The 22,614-nt window shown below is 32.7% G+C and overlaps 4 protein-coding genes across 5 annotated transcripts; all 4 read left to right on the top strand.

Annotated features, from left to right (window-relative positions):
- LOC109335550 (glucose-6-phosphate 1-dehydrogenase, cytoplasmic isoform-like) lies at positions 3,589-5,957 on the top strand. Its single transcript, XM_019571686.1, has 6 exons — positions 3,589-3,718; positions 4,419-4,642; positions 4,980-5,065; positions 5,547-5,613; positions 5,726-5,816; positions 5,923-5,957. Exons 2-6 carry the CDS (start codon positions 4,457-4,459, stop codon positions 5,955-5,957), a joined length of 465 nt encoding a protein of 154 aa, XP_019427231.1. The 5' UTR covers positions 3,589-3,718; positions 4,419-4,456.
- LOC109336332 (glucose-6-phosphate 1-dehydrogenase, cytoplasmic isoform-like) lies at positions 5,893-12,801 on the top strand. Its single transcript, XM_019572866.1, has 15 exons — positions 5,893-6,146; positions 6,484-6,569; positions 7,051-7,117; positions 7,230-7,416; positions 8,543-8,700; positions 8,789-8,857; positions 9,096-9,154; positions 9,411-9,447; positions 9,891-9,962; positions 10,257-10,404; positions 10,564-10,659; positions 11,188-11,258; positions 11,655-11,770; positions 12,143-12,188; positions 12,275-12,801. The coding sequence occupies exons 1-15, from the start codon at positions 5,961-5,963 to the stop codon at positions 12,440-12,442; spliced, it is 1,566 nt and encodes a 521-aa protein (XP_019428411.1). The 5' UTR covers positions 5,893-5,960; the 3' UTR covers positions 12,443-12,801.
- On the top strand, positions 13,921-17,136 carry LOC109336575 (F-box protein SKIP14-like). Of its 2 annotated transcripts, XR_002106362.1 has the most exons (3): positions 13,921-15,387; positions 16,098-16,705; positions 16,757-17,136. XR_002106362.1 is itself a non-coding variant. In XM_019573252.1 (2 exons), exons 1-2 carry the CDS (start codon positions 14,470-14,472, stop codon positions 16,629-16,631), a joined length of 1,452 nt encoding a protein of 483 aa, XP_019428797.1. In that variant the 5' UTR covers positions 13,921-14,469; the 3' UTR covers positions 16,632-17,136. The 2 variants fall into 2 exon arrangements, 1 of the variants encoding a protein (XP_019428797.1); XM_019573252.1 differs by having other exon boundaries at positions 16,098-17,136.
- LOC109335067 (54S ribosomal protein L37, mitochondrial-like) lies at positions 19,611-22,303 on the top strand. The gene is made up of 2 exons (XM_019571118.1): positions 19,611-19,739; positions 21,611-22,303. Exon 2 carries the CDS (start codon positions 21,620-21,622, stop codon positions 22,010-22,012), a length of 393 nt encoding a protein of 130 aa, XP_019426663.1. The 5' UTR covers positions 19,611-19,739; positions 21,611-21,619; the 3' UTR covers positions 22,013-22,303.

The raw sequence follows: 22,614 nt of genomic DNA on the forward strand, positions 1-22,614 counted from the left end.
CTTGAATCAACGCCCATTGATAATTTGTTGTCATCTAGCCATCTGAAATCAACAAACTTAAACAATTTTCTCTGTATTTGGCTTTGTTAGTCGGTGCAAGTTTATATGTTTATTGTATATTGTTTTTGAATGTGTGAATGGTATCTCATAACAATATTATATCATGTTGGGCTTGTCATTTTTCCTAATATTTTTCAGAACATTATATAGATGAGTAAAATATCTTAAAATAAAACTGATGATTGTTACATATTGGGCTTTTTAGGTGTTGTTGTTGCACTTTTAACAACAAATTCTTACCTTTTTTTAGAGTAAATAGTTATTTTGGTTCTTTATGTTTTTTCGACTAAATCAAATTAGTCTCTATTAAATTTAAATTATCAATTTAGTCTATTAAAATTTCATTGTGGACCTATGTTACTCATTTTGTCCATTCTCATCGATTAACATTGACGACTGGGTCTAGAATATTAATGTTGACTTGGTTTGATATTTATGTCCATATTGTCAAGTTTGACACATCATTTATTATTTATTTTTTTAAAGTGAAAATTTATGTGTTTTGTTTAGTTTTTTTTATAAATTAAACACATACTACACCGTTTTGATTATCTTCTTTATTGTTTTACCCCAAACCCTTTTACATCTTCCCTACAACGTCTCTTCTCTTTCACTCTCTCGGAACAAAACAAAACAACATCGTTTTGATTAAATTTTAACTTACAAAATAAATAATAAATAATATGTCAAAGTCGTCAATGTCGATATTTAACGTCATGTCAAGTTAGTAATTAATGGTACACATAGATAGAGTCGTCAATGTTAACTGACAGGTATGGATAGAAAGTCTAACGTAAGTTTATGTTGAAATTTGTGAAAACTAAATTGGTAATTTAAATTTATTATGGACTAATTTAGTACAATAAAAAAATGAAAGATCAAAAGAATTATTTACTCTAATTTTTTTTTCCAAGTTAGTAACTTATCAAAGTATCTTGTTATCATTACTCGTTGTAATATAATATGAAATATATTATTTATCCAACTTTTATGGCACACAATACAAATATAACATGTGATTGAGTTAGTTTTCACGTCTGCAACAAAAATATATGTATTTAATATGTATATATCGATAGTATAAATATTTGTATATTATCAATAAATTATCCATTATTTATATATATATATCATGTTTCATTCAGTTTTGATGGTCTAACTTCTGTAGGACCATGAATGCGTATTATAATTCTAACTAAAGTTCAGATATCTAAAATTGTCTAATATTGGTTGAATTGTTTTATTTAAGAGAAAAATATATGTACCGATAGAGTATAGGTTTTATACATTATCATTATATACTCTATCATTAATATATAATTATTGTTGACTTTTCAAAAAATTAATTCAAATGAATGATAGAGTATATATGTATAAATCTTTACACTCAATGTTTTAGTATATGTATATGTTTCATTGTGTATCATGGCAAGGAAATGACAATCCATCATGCTGTTTTGTTGTTTTTTTCTTTTTCTGATTCAAAGTAAAGAGGAATTTTGATAAAAATAAAATAATAGTTAGAGTGTAATATTGATGCACTGACAGTGTAAAGAATTATGCACAATCAGTACATTATTCATCCTTTATTTGAATTACTTTTTATGAAAAGTGAAATATAATTGAAAATAAATGATAGATAATAGAGTGATAGTGTAAAAAATTCTTACTTTCAGTATACATTTTTTTTTTCTCTAATAGTTATGTGATATCTTTCAGTTTTCTTATTTCCCTCTGAAAATTAAATTGCAAAATAATCCTTTAATCAAAGTAAAGAGGAATTTTGATAGAAACGTTTCTTTGGCGTGTTTACAATTTGTTGCCACGTTAGTTCCCACGTGTCTATTTTAATAATGATAAACGTGCACATCCTTTTTGACCAACAAGGCTCTATTACCAATGAGATGAATGATTAATTTATTGGGTTAGTAATTACATTTCATAATGATTGTTTCTCTTCAAACAAAAACACTTTCCCATGAATTTGGATTAGAAAGTTTCGCTGAATCCCAACCTAACTAAAATGTTAAATGTTCGATTTTTAGAATGAAAGAGGCCAAGTTTGCAACCTCCATTATACTTTGTCGGATTCATTATATATATATTATGATTTATGTCTTCTCCACAATATAAGAAAATTTTCCACTGCAGCTTCATATCATACTCTATTAGCAAAGTGCCACTCATCTTCAACATTTTATGTTCAGCTCCTATTGTGAAATCTTTGTTTCCATGTCATTGTTTTGATTAGATAACTAGTATAAATTTAGATTATTAGTAAAAATTTAGATTATTAAAAATGATTCCACCATAATAAGAATGAGATAATTTTGTCCTCCAATATATCTTTACATAACATATATAAATTTGAACATTAGTCATAATCAAGTAATAAAGTTAGAGAAAGATGAATATGGAACTAAAGAATATTTTATAAGAGTAAATGAAATATATCAATATATTATTATCCTATACAAAATATAATTGTTAAAGTCAATAAGTCATATATTAACCACTAATTACAAGAAAAGTATAAATTTTATTTTAAAATAGTAAAATATATGCACTAACAACATAAAAAATTATACACAATCAATATATTATTTACCATTTATTTATAATATTTTTATTTAAGAAATAATAATTATTAAAAATGAATAAATATTCCATCTTTTTCTCATTTTAATATACTAGGAGAATTAGGACAATTCAAAACATAACTAATATTAATTTCTAGAACATGACCAACTACAATTAATTTCACATATCCGTTAAAATGGGTATGTACATGTTAAATGTCACATTTGTCTTTTTTACATCTCTAAGTAAAAATCATTAAAAATATTTATAGCCAATGATGAGTCCTCTAATCTAAAAAGATACAAATACCAAATTAGAAAAAAAAAATACAAAATCTCTTCATACCACCTCTCTCTAATTTATCCTCCTCAAATATGTAAAGATGAATAAATTTATTTCTCTGTCTTATTTATAGACTATTTTAGATATTTTTTACCAATTAAAAAAAAAGTGATCAATGTTGTTAACATTATATATATATATATATATTTATTTATTTAGAATTATCATTCATTAATGAAAATCAATTTTCTCCTCTTTCAACTTGATTAATTAATTAATAATTGAGTATAATACCAATGTATTGTCGGTGTAAAATTTTATACACAACACTATTAGATCATTTACCGTTTATTTGTATTATTTTTTTAAAAAATCAATAATAATTAAACATGAATGATAAATAATAAAATAATATTGTATAAAACTCATACTGTTACTGCTGTTACTATGTACATTTTTTCTCTTAATAATTTTCTATTTATTTTATAAGGAATGTAATTAATGTGTCTAAAACCTTTGAATATCAACTAAAAATAACAAAAACAATAACATAAAAACCATCTCATAAAATATAGTAACTTAATTGTGAAAATTATAAATAAAAAGAAGTTGATAGGGGCATGAACATAAATAAGGCAAAATAGAAGGGGCAAAATGCAATTATTGCCAAAGCAGCCATGGACAGCACTCACCAAACCACTTTACCCGTTGACCAATGAGGAAGTTTGTTCTTCAACATCATTAAAACCTTCTACAACCTCGTCACTTTGTTCCACTTCAAATTTTGCACCATTGGGTACTTTTCATTTTTCTCTTCTCAATTTCTATCAACTATTTCATTACTTGTTTTCTCAATTAAGCTGAATTTTGTTTCTGGGTTTCTCTCAATTTTTATCATACCCTTTTCTTTATACTTCAATTGTGAAGTTCTGTTTTATCTATGTGCTTAGTTTTGAATTTTGATTCATGGGTTGATCCCTTTTTTATTTTCATCTTATTTATTTATTTATTTATGTTTTTGGGGTTAGCTTTTACAGCATAATGATTTGAAGGACTATTTTGTTGTTGTTGTTGTTTGCAATTGAGATTCGATTACTTCATACCTAGAAGTATTGTATTTTGAAATTGGATTGTGTGTTAGTGTAGGAATTGATGGTCTAGCTATTAGTGCCATTAGACTAATTGTTTGACTGCTCAATCTGTTTTAGAATTAAGCACTTATTCAGTAAGCTTTTTTTGAAATAAGCTAAAAAAATTATTTTTATAAGCTTATTGAGATCAACTAAAAAAGAGCTTGTTGGAAGGTCATAAGCTTTTTTCATAAATTTATTTTCATAAGCTGTTCTTATAAGCCGAAATAAGCTCTTTTTAACTCTTTCAGATGCCCATAGTATCATTCCTAATGATTTTTTGGCACCTATCATCTTTAATTTACTTTCTGCTATTATAATTATTGTTCGATGTTCGTTTACCTCTAACTCGTTGTTTGATACCAGATTTGGAGAGCATTTCTTGCATTTTGGTACTTTAAAGGATGGGTTCAAGTGAATGGCACATTGAAAAAAGATCCATCTCTCCAAATGAATCACCCTCATTTAGAGATCTAGCAAATCTTGAAATTACATCTGAAACTGGGTCACTCTCCATTGTTGTGCTTGGTGCTTCTGGTGACCTTGCTAAGAAGAAGACATTTCCGGCACTTTACCACCTATATCGGCAGGTTTGGCAGCCTCCAATTTGTGTTAAGTAAAGAATAACCTTTATAGATCATGTAGATTAGTGTTTTAGCTAAAAACAAGGGTTTGGTATAGGTGATCATTTAACTATAAATTAACTAATGGAAAAACCTTAAGGAATACGTTTCAGATTGTTGTATTATAATCATGCACTGGTTCCCGTTTTTTGCGCTATTCGTTCGTTCTACATGATACCTCAATATTTGTTCCTATTTCATCTCTGTCTTGGAAGATTACCCAGAGAATTTCTAAAAGCCTATTGTTTCGTTTAAAGGATAAAGAATCAATTATCTTTAGAAACTTCGGTGATTTTATGTGCAGGGATTCCTGCCACCAGATGAAGTTCGTATTTTTGGCTATGCAAGGACAAAAATATCTGATGATGAATTGAGAAGCCGCTTACATGGGTGAGATTTTAATGAAATGAAATAAAATTTGTATTCTTTTCCCCAAGATTCATAAAACCAGTAAAAACATAAGCATCCATGGAAATCAGTTTCTTTCTGCTACTGCATGATTGTTGATTTGTTTTATGTAAATAGAATGTTTTTATGTTTCCAGCAATATCCTGTGAATTATTTAAATGAAAAACTTTACTTTTTGCATTTGCTTATCACTTCTTCAAAAGGGAGCACATCTTTTGTCCCAAAAAGTGTTTATCTGCATGTGCCACTTGCTGTGATTGATCAGAAAAATAGTTGCATAATTTTTTTTCAACCAATTAGAGGAAGTGACACACTTTTTCGGACAGTAGATGTGGCATGTCTTCAAAATTGTTCTATAATATATTTTACGCTATCTTATTAGGATCATACATACCACCTGTGCTTGTTTGACCTGTTTTTGAGTATAAAAATGACAGGAGATTGTTTGTGATTTGATATGCAGTTACCTTGTTCAAGATAAAGATGCTTCCCCTGAGCAGTTGGATGTTCTATCGAAGTTTTTGCATCTGGTTAGCGTTGACTGTGCTGCATAAATTTATTATTTCCTGGAATTCTTTAACTAGAAATACTGTTTTGATTGGTTGAATATTCATTATCCTTCTCCCTTTCTCTTCCTTTTAGATCAAATATGTAAGCGGTTCTTATGACTCTGAGGATGGTTTTCGTTTGTTGGATAAAGAAATTTCGGAGCATGAATCTTCGAAAAACAGTTGTATCATTCCTAATGATTTTTTGGCACCTATCATCTTTAATTTACTTTCTGCTATTATAATTATTGTTCGATGTTCGTTTACCTCTAACTCGTTGTTTGATACCAGATTTGGAGAGCATTTCTTGCATTTTGGTACTTTAAAGGATGGGTTCAAGTGAATGGCACATTGAAAAAAGATCCATCTCTCCAAATGAATCACCCTCATTTAGAGATCTAGCAAATCTTGAAATTACATCTGAAACTGGGTCACTCTCCATTGTTGTGCTTGGTGCTTCTGGTGACCTTGCTAAGAAGAAGACATTTCCGGCACTTTACCACCTATATCGGCAGGTTTGGCAGCCTCCAATTTGTGTTAAGTAAAGAATAACCTTTATAGATCATGTAGATTAGTGTTTTAGCTAAAAACAAGGGTTTGGTATAGGTGATCATTTAACTATAAATTAACTAATGGAAAAACCTTAAGGAATACGTTTCAGATTGTTGTATTATAATCATGCACTGGTTCCCGTTTTTTGCGCTATTCGTTCGTTCTACATGATACCTCAATATTTGTTCCTATTTCATCTCTGTCTTGGAAGATTACCCAGAGAATTTCTAAAAGCCTATTGTTTCGTTTAAAGGATAAAGAATCAATTATCTTTAGAAACTTCGGTGATTTTATGTGCAGGGATTCCTGCCACCAGATGAAGTTCGTATTTTTGGCTATGCAAGGACAAAAATATCTGATGATGAATTGAGAAGCCGCTTACATGGGTGAGATTTTAATGAAATGAAATAAAATTTGTATTCTTTTCCCCAAGATTCATAAAACCAGTAAAAACATAAGCATCCATGGAAATCAGTTTCTTTCTGCTACTGCATGATTGTTGATTTGTTTTATGTAAATAGAATGTTTTTATGTTTCCAGCAATATCCTGTGAATTATTTAAATGAAAAACTTTACTTTTTGCATTTGCTTATCACTTCTTCAAAAGGGAGCACATCTTTTGTCCCAAAAAGTGTTTATCTGCATGTGCCACTTGCTGTGATTGATCAGAAAAATAGTTGCATAATTTTTTTTCAACCAATTAGAGGAAGTGACACACTTTTTCGGACAGTAGATGTGGCATGTCTTCAAAATTGTTCTATAATATATTTTACGCTATCTTATTAGGATCATACATACCACCTGTGCTTGTTTGACCTGTTTTTGAGTATAAAAATGACAGGAGATTGTTTGTGATTTGATATGCAGTTACCTTGTTCAAGATAAAGATGCTTCCCCTGAGCAGTTGGATGTTCTATCGAAGTTTTTGCATCTGGTTAGCGTTGACTGTGCTGCATAAATTTATTATTTCCTGGAATTCTTTAACTAGAAATACTGTTTTGATTGGTTGAATATTCATTATCCTTCTCCCTTTCTCTTCCTTTTAGATCAAATATGTAAGCGGTTCTTATGACTCTGAGGATGGTTTTCGTTTGTTGGATAAAGAAATTTCGGAGCATGAATCTTCGAAAAACAGTTCAGAGGGTTCATCTCGAAGGCTTTTCTATTTTGCACTTCCTCCTTCAGTTTATCCATCTGTTTCCAAGATGATCAAGGCTTGTTGCGTGAATAAATGTAAGTTTTAACCATCTCTTGTTTTAATATGTAGTTTTGAACATTTAGTTTCAATGTTTTTATAGGGATCGCTAGCAGGGGAAATATGAAACTTTGTATGCCATAGCATAAAACTTGTTGGGAGTAGGGTTGCCAACAAGCTGAGTCGAGTTTGGTCGGGTTCAAGCTCACCTCAACGAAATTTGCTTGACTCAAGCTCAACTTATCAAGAAAGCTAGCTCAAACTTAGCTCACCATGAGCTCATGAGCAACTCAAACTCACCGTGCCATCTCATAATTAAACATAGCGACTAAATGTTCAACTGTTTTACAGCCACTATAATAGTTAATATTGATTTTTAGTACATGATGAAGCATTATTTAGCACCACATCATTGCTTACGGAACAGATATAACATTGCTAAAAGCTGATAATAATCTGTGCATTCTCCACTCTATTACCACTAGTAAATGTGTGATAAAGGAAAAAAATGTATTTATATACACACACATATATATTGAGCTTGCTCAATAGCTAATGAAGCTGAATCCATAAAAGCTGGAACTCAGCTCATTTGTTAAATGAGCTAAAATTTCCAGATCAAGCTCAGCTTATGAATTCACAAGTCTAGCTTGTTGAGCTATTAGCGAATTGAGTCTAGCTTGTTGGGTATGATTCTTTGTAAGGCTTCTAGACTAGGCTGCATTTCAGAATCCACTTTAAGCTCTTCTCTCCTTTTTAAGTAAAATCTAAAATGTAGGTTACTTGTCTATATTCTACTAGATCATTTCCTCGATAATACTAGAGCTAAATTGAAGTCTGTATCATATAGCTGCTTCCAGTAGTTGAAGTCATGCTTAGATTTCAGGTTCATTACAGCTGTGTTATATTTTCGATGTTTATAATAAAAACTAAAAAGAAATAGTTCTGAAATAAACATATTTTCTGTTAGATTGCATCAACTAAATAGATCTCAGGGTTTCAAATTTCTCCACTCTCATTTCTTCTAACAGCCAATGCTTTAAACCTTTTGTAACAAGAACTTGTTAGCTTTCCTGATTACTTTTCACGTTATGGCTCTGGTTTATAATCCAGAACATCTAATGTTGTTTTTCAATGGTGGTTGCTTTTGTTTCCCTTTTGTAGCTGATCTTGGTGGGTGGACACGTATTGTTGTTGAGAAGCCTTTCGGTAAGGATCTAGAATCTGCAGAGCAACTCAGTACGCAGATTGGAAAGTTGTTTGATGAACCACAGATTTACCGTATTGATCACTACCTTGGAAAGGAACTAGTGCAGAATATGGTAGTAAATTGTTACATATTGGCTTGCTTATTGTTTGCTCACGAACTCTGCTTAGCTTAATTCCCTTTCATTTGACTTATATTGGCAGTTAGTACTTCGTTTTGCAAATCGCATGTTCTTGCCTCTTTGGAATCGCGACAACATTGCTAATGTGCAGGTAAGAAAGTGTGTTGTCAAAGTTACATTGGGTTTAGGTTTAAATTAGAGAAGGCACTAAAAATAAAATTCATATTTATTCGTTTGTCTCACCGTATTTGTCAACTTTCCTTTCCTTTCCCTTTTCATAGCCATAATAAAATTCATATCCATCTGTTGTTACCTAATTCAGCTATTGCGTCGCCAAGCATTGAAATGGCGCCATTTTTAAACTTTAGTTTTTGGCTGTTCTTTGGCAGATAGTTTTCAGAGAAGATTTTGGAACTGATGGTCGGGGTGGATATTTTGACCAATATGGGTATGTGGAGTACTTTTCTTGAACCGGGTTGTTTAATGACAAGTCATGTCAATAGTAGGTTCGAAAATGAAATGATATTGTGAAAACAAGTTTGTGTATACTCATTTACCTTGTTGATTGATAATGATAGTAAAAGTTATAGTTCTTATTTCTATGTATCTGTGTATTTATTTTTTTATTGATGTATTTGCAATAATTGTCTATTATTAAGATTAGAAAACCACAATTCATTAATATACTACTTTTTATTTGGCAGAATCATCCGAGATATTATTCAAAACCACTTGCTGCAGGTGAGACCTTCGTTTTTTACAGAAATAGATTTCATATATTTTGATATTACTATCACCATGCTGTAATGTGAAGTAGATAAAGTAGATACTTCTGTCATATAATCAGCTGCAACATCATTGAATAATTTAACTACCCTCCAGACATGTAGACTTGCTAAGGGTGTGTTTGATAACAACATATGTATATATATATATGTGTATATATATGTATGTATATATGTATAAACATAAAACAATAATATTAGCATTGAAAGAAAAAACATCAGGTAAATTAAGGCTACAACACATGATACTTTGTTAGCAACCCTTAGAAAACTTAATACTTCGTTGATTGACTTGAGGGCACGTAGCAGTTCAGCAATATCCACCTTTTTTCTCGACCTTGTATTGTCAGACATTTGTCAACCTTGTAAATCGTGTTCATTGTTTTTCTACAACCTCAGGTCTTTTGCTTGCTTGCTATGGAAAAGCCTGTTTCTCTCAAGCCTGAGCACATTCGGGATGAGAAAGTGAAGGTGCGTCTCTTATTCAATTTATATGCAAATTATTACACTCTGCTGTCATACTATTCTCCCTCTATGGCACTGATATGAAGCCGTAATAAACGTCGGTACCAACATCCTGCCCTCCATTTAAAATATATAAATGTGTGTGTGTGTATTATTATGCATACTCACAACTGCAGCAAAGGGGTATTTTTATTACTGATTGCTTGAAAGTTTTCCATGTTACATTTTATGCGAACCTAGAATTTTAGCTGAGTTCCACCTTACCTCTACGACACTTTATGGTCGACATAAAATATGCAGGTTCTTGAATCGGTTGTTCCTATCAAAGATGATGAGGTTGTTCTAGGACAATATGAAGGCTATAAAGATGACCCAACTGTACCTGACAATTCAAACACTCCAACTTTTGCATCTGTTATCTTGCGAGTACACAATGAAAGATGGGAAGGTATGAGAATAAGTTTAGAAATTAATATTATAGTCCATATTCATTCTTGGGCTCGCACATGTTTATATTATTTTCTACTCTCTGCTATATATTTCTGTGAATTTGATCGATTAAATCACAATTGGCACATTTTAATGGCAAGCCTCTCTTATGTGTCAGGTGTTCCTTTCATACTAAAAGCAGGGAAGGCCCTCGGTTCAAGGAAGGCGGATGTACGGGTTCAATTCAAGGATGTCCCTGGTGATATTTTCAAGTGTATGCTAGCCGACCTTTTTGATGTTTTGGTCCACTCTATTCAATACTTGCATTTATCATGCATCAACAATGGGATGCGGATCCTCTGCAGTACTAGAGTCTGGAGAGTCGAGTACTGGATGTGGATTGCGACACGTAACAAAAAGAACTTTAATGGCTATGATTTTATGTTATTTTACAATAAAAAATTAAAATTAAAAAAAATATTTTCTCCTTAGTCCTGTAATGGAGAGGAGCTTAACTTCGTTTTCATAGGCTTGGAATCAGATACCCCTCAAACACACACACACATAAGAAAATCAGTTATAGCATACAAGCCATCACATCGAAGGATAAAGTCATCTCTATAATCCAAAATCACCACAACGATGAGAAGCAGGAGGAACCTGTTCTTTAATGGGACAATATGGATGTTTGACAAGGAACATTATATTAGCTAGCCTATTTTTTCAACCTCTTGGTGGCATATCTTTCGATCCGAATATTTATTTTTGGCATAAACCTGATTGTAAACATATTCTTGTTTAGGTCAAAAGCAGGGAAGAAATGAGTTTGTTATACGCTTGCAACCACATGAAGCTATGTACATGAAGCTCACGGTATGTTAGTCATTTTGATAAACCCTTGAAGAGAACAATTGTGCAACTTGTGTGGTCTACCTGAAAGTTCCATATATCTGTTAAGCATTTATTGACAATACGAACCGAGCAAAGTGTCTTTCTGTATAGGAATTAGGACTTTCAGTGTTTACATATTGAAAATTGTATAATAATATATTTCCCATGAAACTGTTCGGAATCAATTTTCTTGAAATGTGTATGGCAACTTTGTTAGTTAATATGGAGTTAATTTTGGCAAACTTTTTGTGATATTTTGCCTGTTTGTTATCCTGAAAGAAATATATATGTTGAATTCATTAAGATCTGGGCATAAAATGCTAAAAGAATTCAATGATGGTTCGAAGAGTGGTCTGACTAGTTCGATATCTCATGCAGGTCAAGCAACCTGGACTGGAAATGTCTACAGTGCAAAGCGAACTTGATTTGTCATACAGGCAACGTTATCAAGGGGCCACCATTCCAGAGGCATATGAGCGTCTAATTCTTGACACGTATGTTAACTTTTGTACTTCATGTTTATGGCATGTTAGTTGTTTCTAAACGCCAATGTATCAATTAAAACATGTTTCTTTGAGTGGTAAGAGTTTGATTCCCCTACAGTATGTGAATGGTAAAAATAGGCATTGAGAGAGCTTTACCCTCTTAAAGGGGTCTTCCCGGCTTGATTTGAATTAATCGGAGTCCGATATATCTTCTGAATACCGAAGGTTTCAGATAGAAAAAGTAGGACTACATGCATACACATTTGAGACCAAATCCTTTTCTGGTTCTCTATCACATTACTTGACAACCACTTCAGTTTGTTTGAAAGAAATAGATTTGAATGAATATTGATGGGAATCCGAATATTCTTCTTTTTGCAGTATTAGAGGTGACCAACAACATTTTGTTCGCAGAGACGAGTTGAAGGTAAGATCGTTACATGATTCATAGACTACTGCATCAAAGTGTTAATCACACAATTGTCCTGATTGTACTTTGTTTCTTCTTATCAGGCATCTTGGAAGATCTTCACTCCACTTTTGCACAGAATTGATAAGGGTGAGTTCAAGTCAATTCCTTACGAACCGGGTAGTAGAGGTCCTGCACAAGCAGATGAACTGCTAGAAAAAGCTGGCTATGTTCAAACACATGGCTACATATGGATTCCTCCTACTTTGTAAAATGATGAATATCATCATAGCTTGGACTGATTGAAAGTTTTATAATTTGCTTATACTCAATAAGTTTGTCATCGAGATTCGACAAAGTTTTATCCAGGACATGCTACCAGTTATGTATGGCTTTGCAACTAAGCGCATGACAGATCCGGTTGTTGTTCCTTCTGCTCAATAAGTTTGTCATCGAGATTCGACAAGGTTTTATGTAGGACATGCTCCGGTTATGTTATGTACAGCTTTGCAGCTAAGCACATGACAGAACCAGTTGTTGTTCTTGCTGCTATTATATTGAATAAGATATAGAAGTTAACATTGGAACAGGACTCCTTCATCAAGCATTTGAGCTTGTGTGGTGGTTGTCATGGTTTGTGTTTGTATTTGTATTTATATGGGTATATGAAACATTGTAGTATTTGTATTTTCAATATTCAATGACATAAAATTATAATTTCTCTCATTATAAATGTGATCAAGGTCATGCATCATATAAAATCATACTTAATGATTTAATATTTTTTTAACAAATTACAAGTAGTGGAACACGATGTAACGTTTTTTGGGATAAAAGATATGTTCCTTGACTTAATAGAAATGCCTTTGCTATTGAATATTTTCTTATCTGGCTATGAAGGACAATATTTGTGATTTAGAAAATATAATAAGGAATTTTGGTGTTAATTTTTATAAAAAATGGTTTTATATTTTTTAAATATAACAATACTTTTTCACTTAAGATGGCGTAAGATGTGATAATAAAGAATAAAAAAAGCCAAACTTTATAGTGAAGAAAATGGAGTTTATGTATTGTGCCAAATTGCTATTTATTAATTTTTACACGATGGAGATTCAATTTATTTAGGAAGGCTTAAATTAAAGTAGTCTTACTTTATGAGAGTATAAATAATTATGTTCCAAGTTACTATTTATTTGAATATGTTGATTCATGTGAAGTTTAGTTATTATTTATGTTGGACTAGATTTTCCCTACTCATAACTTTGATATGCATTTGGTAGTCAACATTTCAAGATTAAAACTAGCAAATTTTCTCTCATAGTTAGTTAATAAGATATTGATTAGTTCTCCATATTTAATTTACAATTTTACCATTTTACCATTTTTTTTACAATAAGAATCATTCAAATTTTCTCTTCATAATGTATTTTTTCATAATCACATGATTTAGAAATATTTTGCTACTTTATATGTAGCTCTATTTGTATAATTTCATTATTAAGAAATGATATTTTGTTTCACAAAAGAGAATTATGATATTTAAATAGGTCTATTATATTAAATAGTAAAAGAATATAATCTATCAAGAAAGCGATTAAGGTCCCGCTAGATCTCACGATAATCAAAAGTTAATTAACATGAGTGACACTTGATAGGAGTGGTAGGAGAGGACAATCCTACGTTCCGAAAGAGATTAGTTTCGTAACTATAGGATCGGGGAATACAAAATCAAGTTGATGGTGATAATCTCCAAACAAAGTAAGAATCCGAGTAGTGCTTCCTCATTGGCTCTTTCTCTCATGAATTCGTCAAATTTGTGAGTTTCTCTATCTTTCTGATCCTATCTTTTCTCTCTTTTCTCTATTTTCTCGCATTCCAACTTCTCCTTCTATTTTGCATTCTGTTTCGCTGCATTGCATTTTTATCTCTCTTTATTCATCAAACCCTAATTCCCAAACCACATTCTCATACCATTCTCCCAAATCCACTTCTCTCATTCACTCTCTTCATTCTCTAACCTCGTTAATGATCCATTTGGTCCCTACTTACCCCATTTCCTTTCTCTTCCATCCTTAAAAATGTTCCTTTTTTAATTATCTCTCGTATTGATCATAATCACTCTGTTTTCTGTTATGATTAATTAGTGCGTTTGGGGTGTTTGTTTTTGTGATTCCCTTACACCCAATTGAAAAAAGTTTATAATTTTGGTATTGCAGATTAATGGGGTTGTCCTATTGACCCTAGGGTTTGTGATTCCCTTTTACTTTGGTTAGGTGCAGTGGAAATTGAAAAAACGATGGATTTGGGGGATTCTTCTCAGGAATCGAGCTTTTCGGTTCCACAGGAGAAGGGTTCATCGTGGCAATCAATTGTGGATGGTCGTGTGGTTAAGAATTATGGTTGTTTTGGTAATTCTTTTAGTTTGTGTAGTTTCAATGGGAATTTGGAAGGGAACCCATGCTTTGAAATGGTGAAGGCTGTCATAAGTGACTTTGATGATCATGAGGAAGTGGTAGTTGATGACGATGTTCTTGATCGTTTGCCCATGGATCCTTTTGGAATGAACATTGAGTCTACCTTCACTTCAATCCCAATCTCTGATTGGATTGAAAATTTTGAGGAAGGTGAAACCCATAAAAAGATTGGTGATCACCGGCACTTTTTGGGTCTGAGTTTGAGTTGGAATGGATCTGATAATTTGCAGTCTAAAAAACATAGTGTTAAGGAGGATGAGATCTCAGTTTCGGCCGATGTTTTCAATGGTTATCAAAATTTTGAAATGATACATGAATTTGATGGCAGTGTTGTAACTGATGGAAATGCAGGGGTGTTTCAGAATGTTCGTCTTATGGACAATTTGGTTTCAAGCAGTGAAGTGAAGGAATCTCAAAACCACACTGAAGTCTATGGTGCAGATCAAGGAGGTGTTCCACATGATGCTTTCTATTTTGTATTGGGTTATCTATGTGTTCAGGACCTTCTTTCGGTTGAACGGGTTTGTAGATCTTTGCATGATGCAGTTAGAGGCGATCCTTTATTATGGAGGACTGTGCACATTCATCCGCCCTTAAATGACAGGATTACGGATGATACACTTGTAAAGTTAACTAGCAGGGCTCAAGGTACTCTTCAATGCCTGATCCTAGTGAATTGCTTATGGATCACTGACAGTGGTCTCGGACATGTTGTTCAAAGCAATCCGAGATTGATGAAGGTTAGCACTTAGCATTTATAACATGACTCCATACCTTGCATCTACACATTTATTATTACCTAAAGCTATCCCTGCATTACTTAGTTGCAGACTTACCGTCATCCTAACTTTGCAGTGTATGCTAGGTTTGCTGAATCATATTTCATACTGAATACATGTAGCTTATAATTATTCATTTTTATTTGTTCTGCTATAAATCTGTTAATGTATGCAAATTATTCCGTTGTTGTAATTATCTGTGTATGCTGGGTTATAATTATTTCGTTGTTGTTAGCTCTCTGGAGACTCTAAGTAGATTAGAGTACCACTTGTTCTCCTAATCTTCTTTCTTTACATTAATAAATATCAATCGCTGATAAATAAAAAAACAAGAGCGTGTAACTCAGAATTTTCCTATCATGCAAATTCCCAAAGAAGTAATAATTCCAGGAAAAAGGTAGAATAAGCTCAGGTGATATCTTATGTTTACTTCAGTTTAACATAAGAAACATACGGATGCTTGTGCTGCTGAGCAAATGTATCTGGTCAGTAGTTGAAAAATGAATTGTTGCCAATCATTCTACCATAACTTTTGCAGTAATTCTCTAGGTATATCATTGTGTACACACTCTTGATAGCTTGAATTTATTAATATTATATATCTTATGATGTTAAATTTGTCCATGTTTTTTGAAGAGAAAAACTGACATATTTTCATGTACCTCTTTCAGCTAGTTGTGCCAGATTGTTTCAGACTCACGATTGATGGCATCTTATTCAACTTAAGGGCTCTAAAGTCATCTGGAACACCTGGTATAAAGCACTTACGAATTGGTGGACTTACTGGTGTTTCTCCTGTGACAGAGCAGCAGTTTGAAGAGTTTAAGGAATTATTGGGTTTGGATGCAAGTAAGCATTTGCAACACAGAGAGCAGAAGCCACAATTTTATCGTAGAGGGTATTCGCATATCATATGTGAGGATGGCCGTGCAATTGACATAGAGGTCTGTCCAAGATGCCAGAAACTGAGACCTGTTTATGATTGCCCTGCTGAGAGTTGCCAACAGAAACATCAGTCAGCTCAATTGTGTAGGGGTTGTACATTATGCATAGCACGTTGTATCAATTGTGGACAATGTGTCAAGGACTTCGATTATGAAGAGACATTCTGTCTGGACTTGCTTTGTTTGAATTGTTGGAATCCGTTCTTGCATTGTCCAGAGAAGTCTTTATGCTATATTCATTTCATTAAGGAAGTAGCCTAGCTCACCCGAGGGAAGCTCATTATGGAAATAGTGCACTCTCATTCAAGTGGAAAACTAAAACGAAGCTCCAGACTGTACTTTTATTAGTCAGGGGGGCATGTATAAGTTTTGTCTATGGGCTCCAGACTGTACTTTTATTAGTCAGGGGGGCATTTATAAGTTTTGTCTATGGCCAATGGAATATTCCTTGATCTATACGGTATTTTTGCAGTCTTTGGATCAGAATCTGCACACTTCACTCCCTGTTTTTCAATGTGCAAAAAGTCAAGCCCAGTGTGCATTAGTTGCTTGGTGGGGCAGTCTAGTGCATGAGACTTTCACCTAGTGGGGTATGGGGAGAGTAGATGCATGAAGCCTTACCATTGCAAGTGAAAAGGTTGTTTCCATGATTTGAACTCATGACCTCCAAGTCACAAGGCAAGCAACCTTACCGTTCAAGGAGACTTCTTCATCGAACATAAAATTATTCTGATGGGCCAAAATTAGATTGAATTATGTATAAACAAAAAAAAAAGGTCATGGTATTGAATGTACGGTAGGTTAAGGGAAAAGGGTTCTCATGTGAAGAATTTGGTAACCAATGGCACCTTATGATATGTTGCCTTCTGAGATGGAACTGGTGTAGTTCATTGAATTGAAGAAGCATGCATAACTCTTATGCTCGATGTAACGATGCGATTTGTGCTTAAGTTTCTCCTAACGAGGGTGGCTTAATGTCATGATTTGGTGCCACTGCCTCCTGCAGGATGCATTGAAGTTGTTTTCATTGAGCTGAAAAAGAAAGTGTTCTTCTTGATGGTTCTGTATAAATTCTTCTGAAGAAGCGCGACTTCGTGATGTGCTGGTGCTTGCAATGGATCTTGTATGAGTTCAATTGCAGTGAAGAGTATGTTGCTTTTGATGGTCTGTGCCGTATGCTACTTGTAATTAAAGTTGCAAATCATTTTAAAGAGAAGCTACGAAGCCTGCGATGTTGTGCGCTACTGTCATGCACAATGGTTTAATTATCCAGGTTCAAGGAGAATTCAAGGTTCGGATTTTTCTGGGGGGCATGTAATGGTTGAATCAATAAAATCAACCACTCTGCTTAAATTATGTGCTCTTTTGTAAGATCTATCTGCTGGTTAGACCTGAAATATAGCGGTAGAACGTTGCTTTTTCTGGTAATACACTGTTTCATTGGTCCTTGTACTCTCTGGAGGTTGAAATGCATCCTTGTTGGTCGAAACAGGTGATGTTTGTCTTTTCACTACATAGGGCAGATAAATTCTGAACTCGTTCCCATCCGTTGCATTATTTGTTTTCTTAATCCGTAGTTATTTTCATTAAAGTTCATTTGTTGTTTTTAATCAAGTAGTTTTTTGTTGATCTTCTGCTAGTAGTAAATATTAATTGTGCATATAACATGGCTTGTGTGAACCCAACATGAATTCATGATTATGTGACATGATCTTATTGCAGTAAACCTGGTGCATGGCTGCATGCATTTTTGGCATATTCATGTTCTGCACATGCAGATTATGAAGCTTGGATAGTTTATCAATGCTGAACTCCATTTTATTGTTCACACACAACAATAATATCAAATAATAATTAAAAAAGATTAAATATGTTTTTGTATTTTGGAAATTTGATAAATATTCTCAATATTCTCAATATTAAATTAGGTGGAAATTTGAACAATAAGACATAATTTATGTTGAGTTTATAAAAATCAAATATCAAAAGTTTTTGAATGATGGAGTACTAATTATTTCAACCTTAGACTTGGAGCAATCAAAATCTCAGATCCACATTCTCTAACTAGTAGCCATATCAAAAGTTTTTGAATGATGGTTGCTAAATTTTCATTTTCATGGATGTTAAATTTATGATGTTCTATATTGAAATCAAAACTTGTTTGTACCTAAATAAATGCACTATAATATGCTTATTGTTAAAGTGCATTTGGATGCCTCAAGATTTGGAATTGATAATCTCTTACAATGTCCTAGTTGGTATGATGCAACATCTTCATGCAAGAGCTTAGGATTAATATACAGGGTTAACACATATATCATAAACAAGCCAGTTGCATAATCAATTTTCTGAAGAAAAGTGATTTTTCCTCTTGGATTGGCATCAAACCCCAAGTTTTACAACTTTCATTGTGTTCAAAAATACACCCTTGCTTAATATATAACTACTCTAACATGAGTTAGATTATATGGAAAAAAAAGCTTTAATATATTGTGGGTCCTATAAATATATGTAATTTTAATTTTAGTTTCCAAACTATTTTGTTGTTGGTTCTAGTCCTTAAATTTTCTAAATATTTTAGAGTTGGCCATATTGTTAATTTTTGAATGAAAAAAATGGATATATGACCGAAAGAAACATCTTTATACATTTTGATTTTGATTTATGTGTTTTGATTAATAATGTTATGAAACTCAAGTCGGACATCAAACCAGAAGATGTATTGTATTAGATTTAGTAAGTTTAAACGACTACATCATTTATGTGGACTTGATGATTTAATATAATAATTAATAATTATCAACAATATATAATTATATCTAAATGCGAAATTTTATATAACTAGTAATTATGTATAATTATAGTAACATATCTTCATCTTTGCTTTGGACCGTAGTAATACAAAATATTAGAATAATGTTCCATTTTTTTAAAACTTTAAATAAATTAATCGGTTCACTTTCCGGTTTTTCTGGTTAACTGAGTTTAACACGGTCAAATCAAAATTTTTCTAGTTCAAAGCAGTTCAACATCTCTTTAATTTAAGACTGCAAATCAGAACTGTTTTCAAATCTAATAAAAATTTACACTACTCGGTCCGGTCTATCGGTTTTAATTTTATTATGTGATTTAGTTGAATTGGAATTAAGAACAAACCTTGTGGTAAAGTTAAAAAATGAAACCAAAAGGAATGTAATTGGGCTTTATGGATAGGCTTTAGAGTGGGCCTTCATACTAAGCCCATAGAATCTGATTCAGACGCAGTTACAGTTTCTTCAGTTTCACACCATAACTCAGCTGCGGCGGTTGAAGCCACCGTTACTCGCCGTAACCTCGCCCTCAATCTTCTTCTTCTTCACACTTGAAAGTGTAAGTCTTCGTTTTTTCTTCGATTTATTCTAGTCACAGAATCTTATTCTTCTATTCTCTTTCTTTAAAATCGGCATGATAAGAGATTGAATTTTGTGTATTCTGAGTTATATAAAATCGTCAGATTGGAGTATAATTCGACAGTGTTCATCATTGAATTTCTATAATTTGTTTGTGATATTGACTTGTTCGAAGTAAAAAATCTTCATTTTGTTCTTACCATGTTTGAACGTAGGAGTCAGTTTGAATGATAGTAATGAAGTTGTGGTTAAAAATTTGTTGGCTTAGATTTTGATTTGGCATGTGATGAATTAACCATATAAAATGCAGTTTTCCCCCTCAATTTTTAGTTTCTATAATATTGAGAATTTAATATCTTGTTTTTGCTGTTATTTTTTTACATAATTCCATGTCTTGTGTATGCATCATAGTTGGTGCTTCTCTATGGTAGAAGAAATAGGGCCTATATTAGAAACATTTGATTGGGGTGTATTCTCATCTCTTTGCATTGCTGAATTTTAACTTTTTGATGTACCCAAATCATGTGTGGCCTTTTGGGCTGAGAAACTGTTAGGTAGTTGTTTTTTGGACTAGTTAAGAACTCGGTTTTTGTTTTTATTTTTCGCATGAAGCACCAAGCAATGTTCGAAGCAATGCCATCTCTCCTGCCAAATGTTTTGTTCAAGCATTTCGGCATCCATTGGTGTTAATGTTGGTTTCCTGCATGAGGATCATTTGTGTAGATGGAAGATTACTAATGTGGCCTTGAATAATAGTTTGTGTTTATTTAATGTTTATAAAAAAGAGAAAAACATAGACGAAACAATTAGGGAATATTTAGAGATCAATGCTTTGTTCATGGACTTGATATATGATACAGCATTTTGGCATTGTTCGATCCATGTAGCTGACCCTAACTAGTGGGACGGAGCCTTGGTTGTTGTTGTATAAAAAAGAGAGAAACTGTTAAATTATGCAGCAAATAACTCAGAAGAGTTAGATATCGAGTATTCGGTAGTGGGATTTGTTCCAGAATTTAGTCTTTTTTTTACGTTTTGTTTTACATAAACTGTTGAAGCATTTAGGCATTTCCTGCTATCTAATATTTTTCTACCACTTTCACCTTTTCCCCCTTACAAAAGTATTATGCTTTTTGATATGTTGTTTCTCTTACTGTTCAGCAGTGAATTACTTGGTTGTGATTTCTTTGGTCCTATTCTAGAGTTAATAGGACTCACTAAAGCTTTTTCCAGAAATATCAAAGATTTTCAACTTTCTGTGCCTGTGATTTGATCATTTTCTGATAAATTATATGTACAAATGCATTTTTTTTATGTATTTAAGATGGATGGTCACAGATTTTAGGCACATTTATATCACACGATTGATTAGTGTTGAAGTGCTGGAGATTGGTGTTGGGGCAGGGGAGGAATGATATCAGGTTCTTAGTTCCAGTGAAACTGCTCTTTTTAAGCTCGAACTATTTTTAGTTTTATCCAACTCTTGTGACCGGTTTGGTCTAAGGGTAGTAATGAGGGTAAAAAAGTGATGAATCAGTTTTTAATACAACGTTACTAATGAACCTGGTCCATGAGTTTTCCACCCCTGTAACAATTTGATTCTTAGGAGGTAAAATTTCCGGCTGATACCTTACATACTATTTATAAAGTAGGAAGCTGGATCTAAGTAGTCATGGTCTAGAATACAAATTCTAAGAAAGCTAATTTTGCTAACCACAATTTGCCACACTTTAGATAAAGTAGAATAAATGAGCATTTTGTTAATTTATATAGGTCAGTACTGTGTTCATCATGAGTTTTTCTTCAGTTTTTTTCTTTTCTGAGGTGATAATATATAAACTTGTCTTTCAGAAGATAGTCATGGCTATGAACCATGCCAAGTCTTTTAGAAACATTCTTACCACCAAAGAAGCAGCCGGGTTTGCGTGCCTAAGAACTTTTGCCACTGGTAAAGCAAAGAAAGGCTCCAAAGGAGGATCAGCTGATGCACCCAAAGCATCAACTCTTAGCAAAGAAGTCAAGTCAACTACAGTTGTTGGTGCCAACATTCTCAAGGATGGGACTGATCCAAAAATCTTGCTTGATTCTGAATACCCAGACTGGTTGTGGCATCTGCTTGATAAACGCCCCGCGTTAAGTGAATTACGTAGGAAGAGTATTGAAGCACTCCCTTACGAAGATCTAAAACGCTTTGTTAAGCTGGATAACCGAGCAAGGATCAAGGAGAATAACTCTGTTAAAGCCAAGAACTGATTCAATGGTCAAAAGAGAAAATTTAGGAGGAAAAAAACAGTGCAGAGCCATTCCTTTTCTAGTTTTGTGGTTCTCAGTCTTTTGGGGTTCCATTGAGGACTTGATTTACTTGTTTGCAAACCATCAAATGGAAAGAAAGCCAAAGAAGTGCATTGTTTAGCACTTATTGATTTTATTTTATATTTTCTACTACTTTTCTATCCGATTTCTTTAGGGATGATTAGTAAATTAAACCCAATTAGCTTTGTTGCTTGAACAAAACCCTGTAATAAAATCTTCTTTTTTTGCTTAGCTTTGTGAGTAAGATTAGACACTTGTGATAATTTTCTTTGAAGAAATTCTTGTATAAATGGTGTAGGCATTTCCCTTCTCTAGCTTAAGGATTGTTGAACACTAAATGGTAGCTGTACTTATCATTCTCACATTGTATCAGTAAAATATTGCTTACCTTAATCATAAAAATATTACATTAGTCTAGTGGTATAAGGTTTTGTAAATTAGTTCGATTCTTGAGAATAAGATTTGTTGGAAGGGATAATCACACACTCCAAAAAAGATTATTTCCTTATTTAAAAGGTGGGTGTACTCTTGGTAGTACAAAG

This window comes from Lupinus angustifolius, chromosome LG20, assembly GCF_001865875.1.
Source record: "Lupinus angustifolius cultivar Tanjil chromosome LG20, LupAngTanjil_v1.0, whole genome shotgun sequence".
Classification (NCBI taxonomy): Eukaryota; Viridiplantae; Streptophyta; class Magnoliopsida; order Fabales; family Fabaceae; genus Lupinus; species Lupinus angustifolius.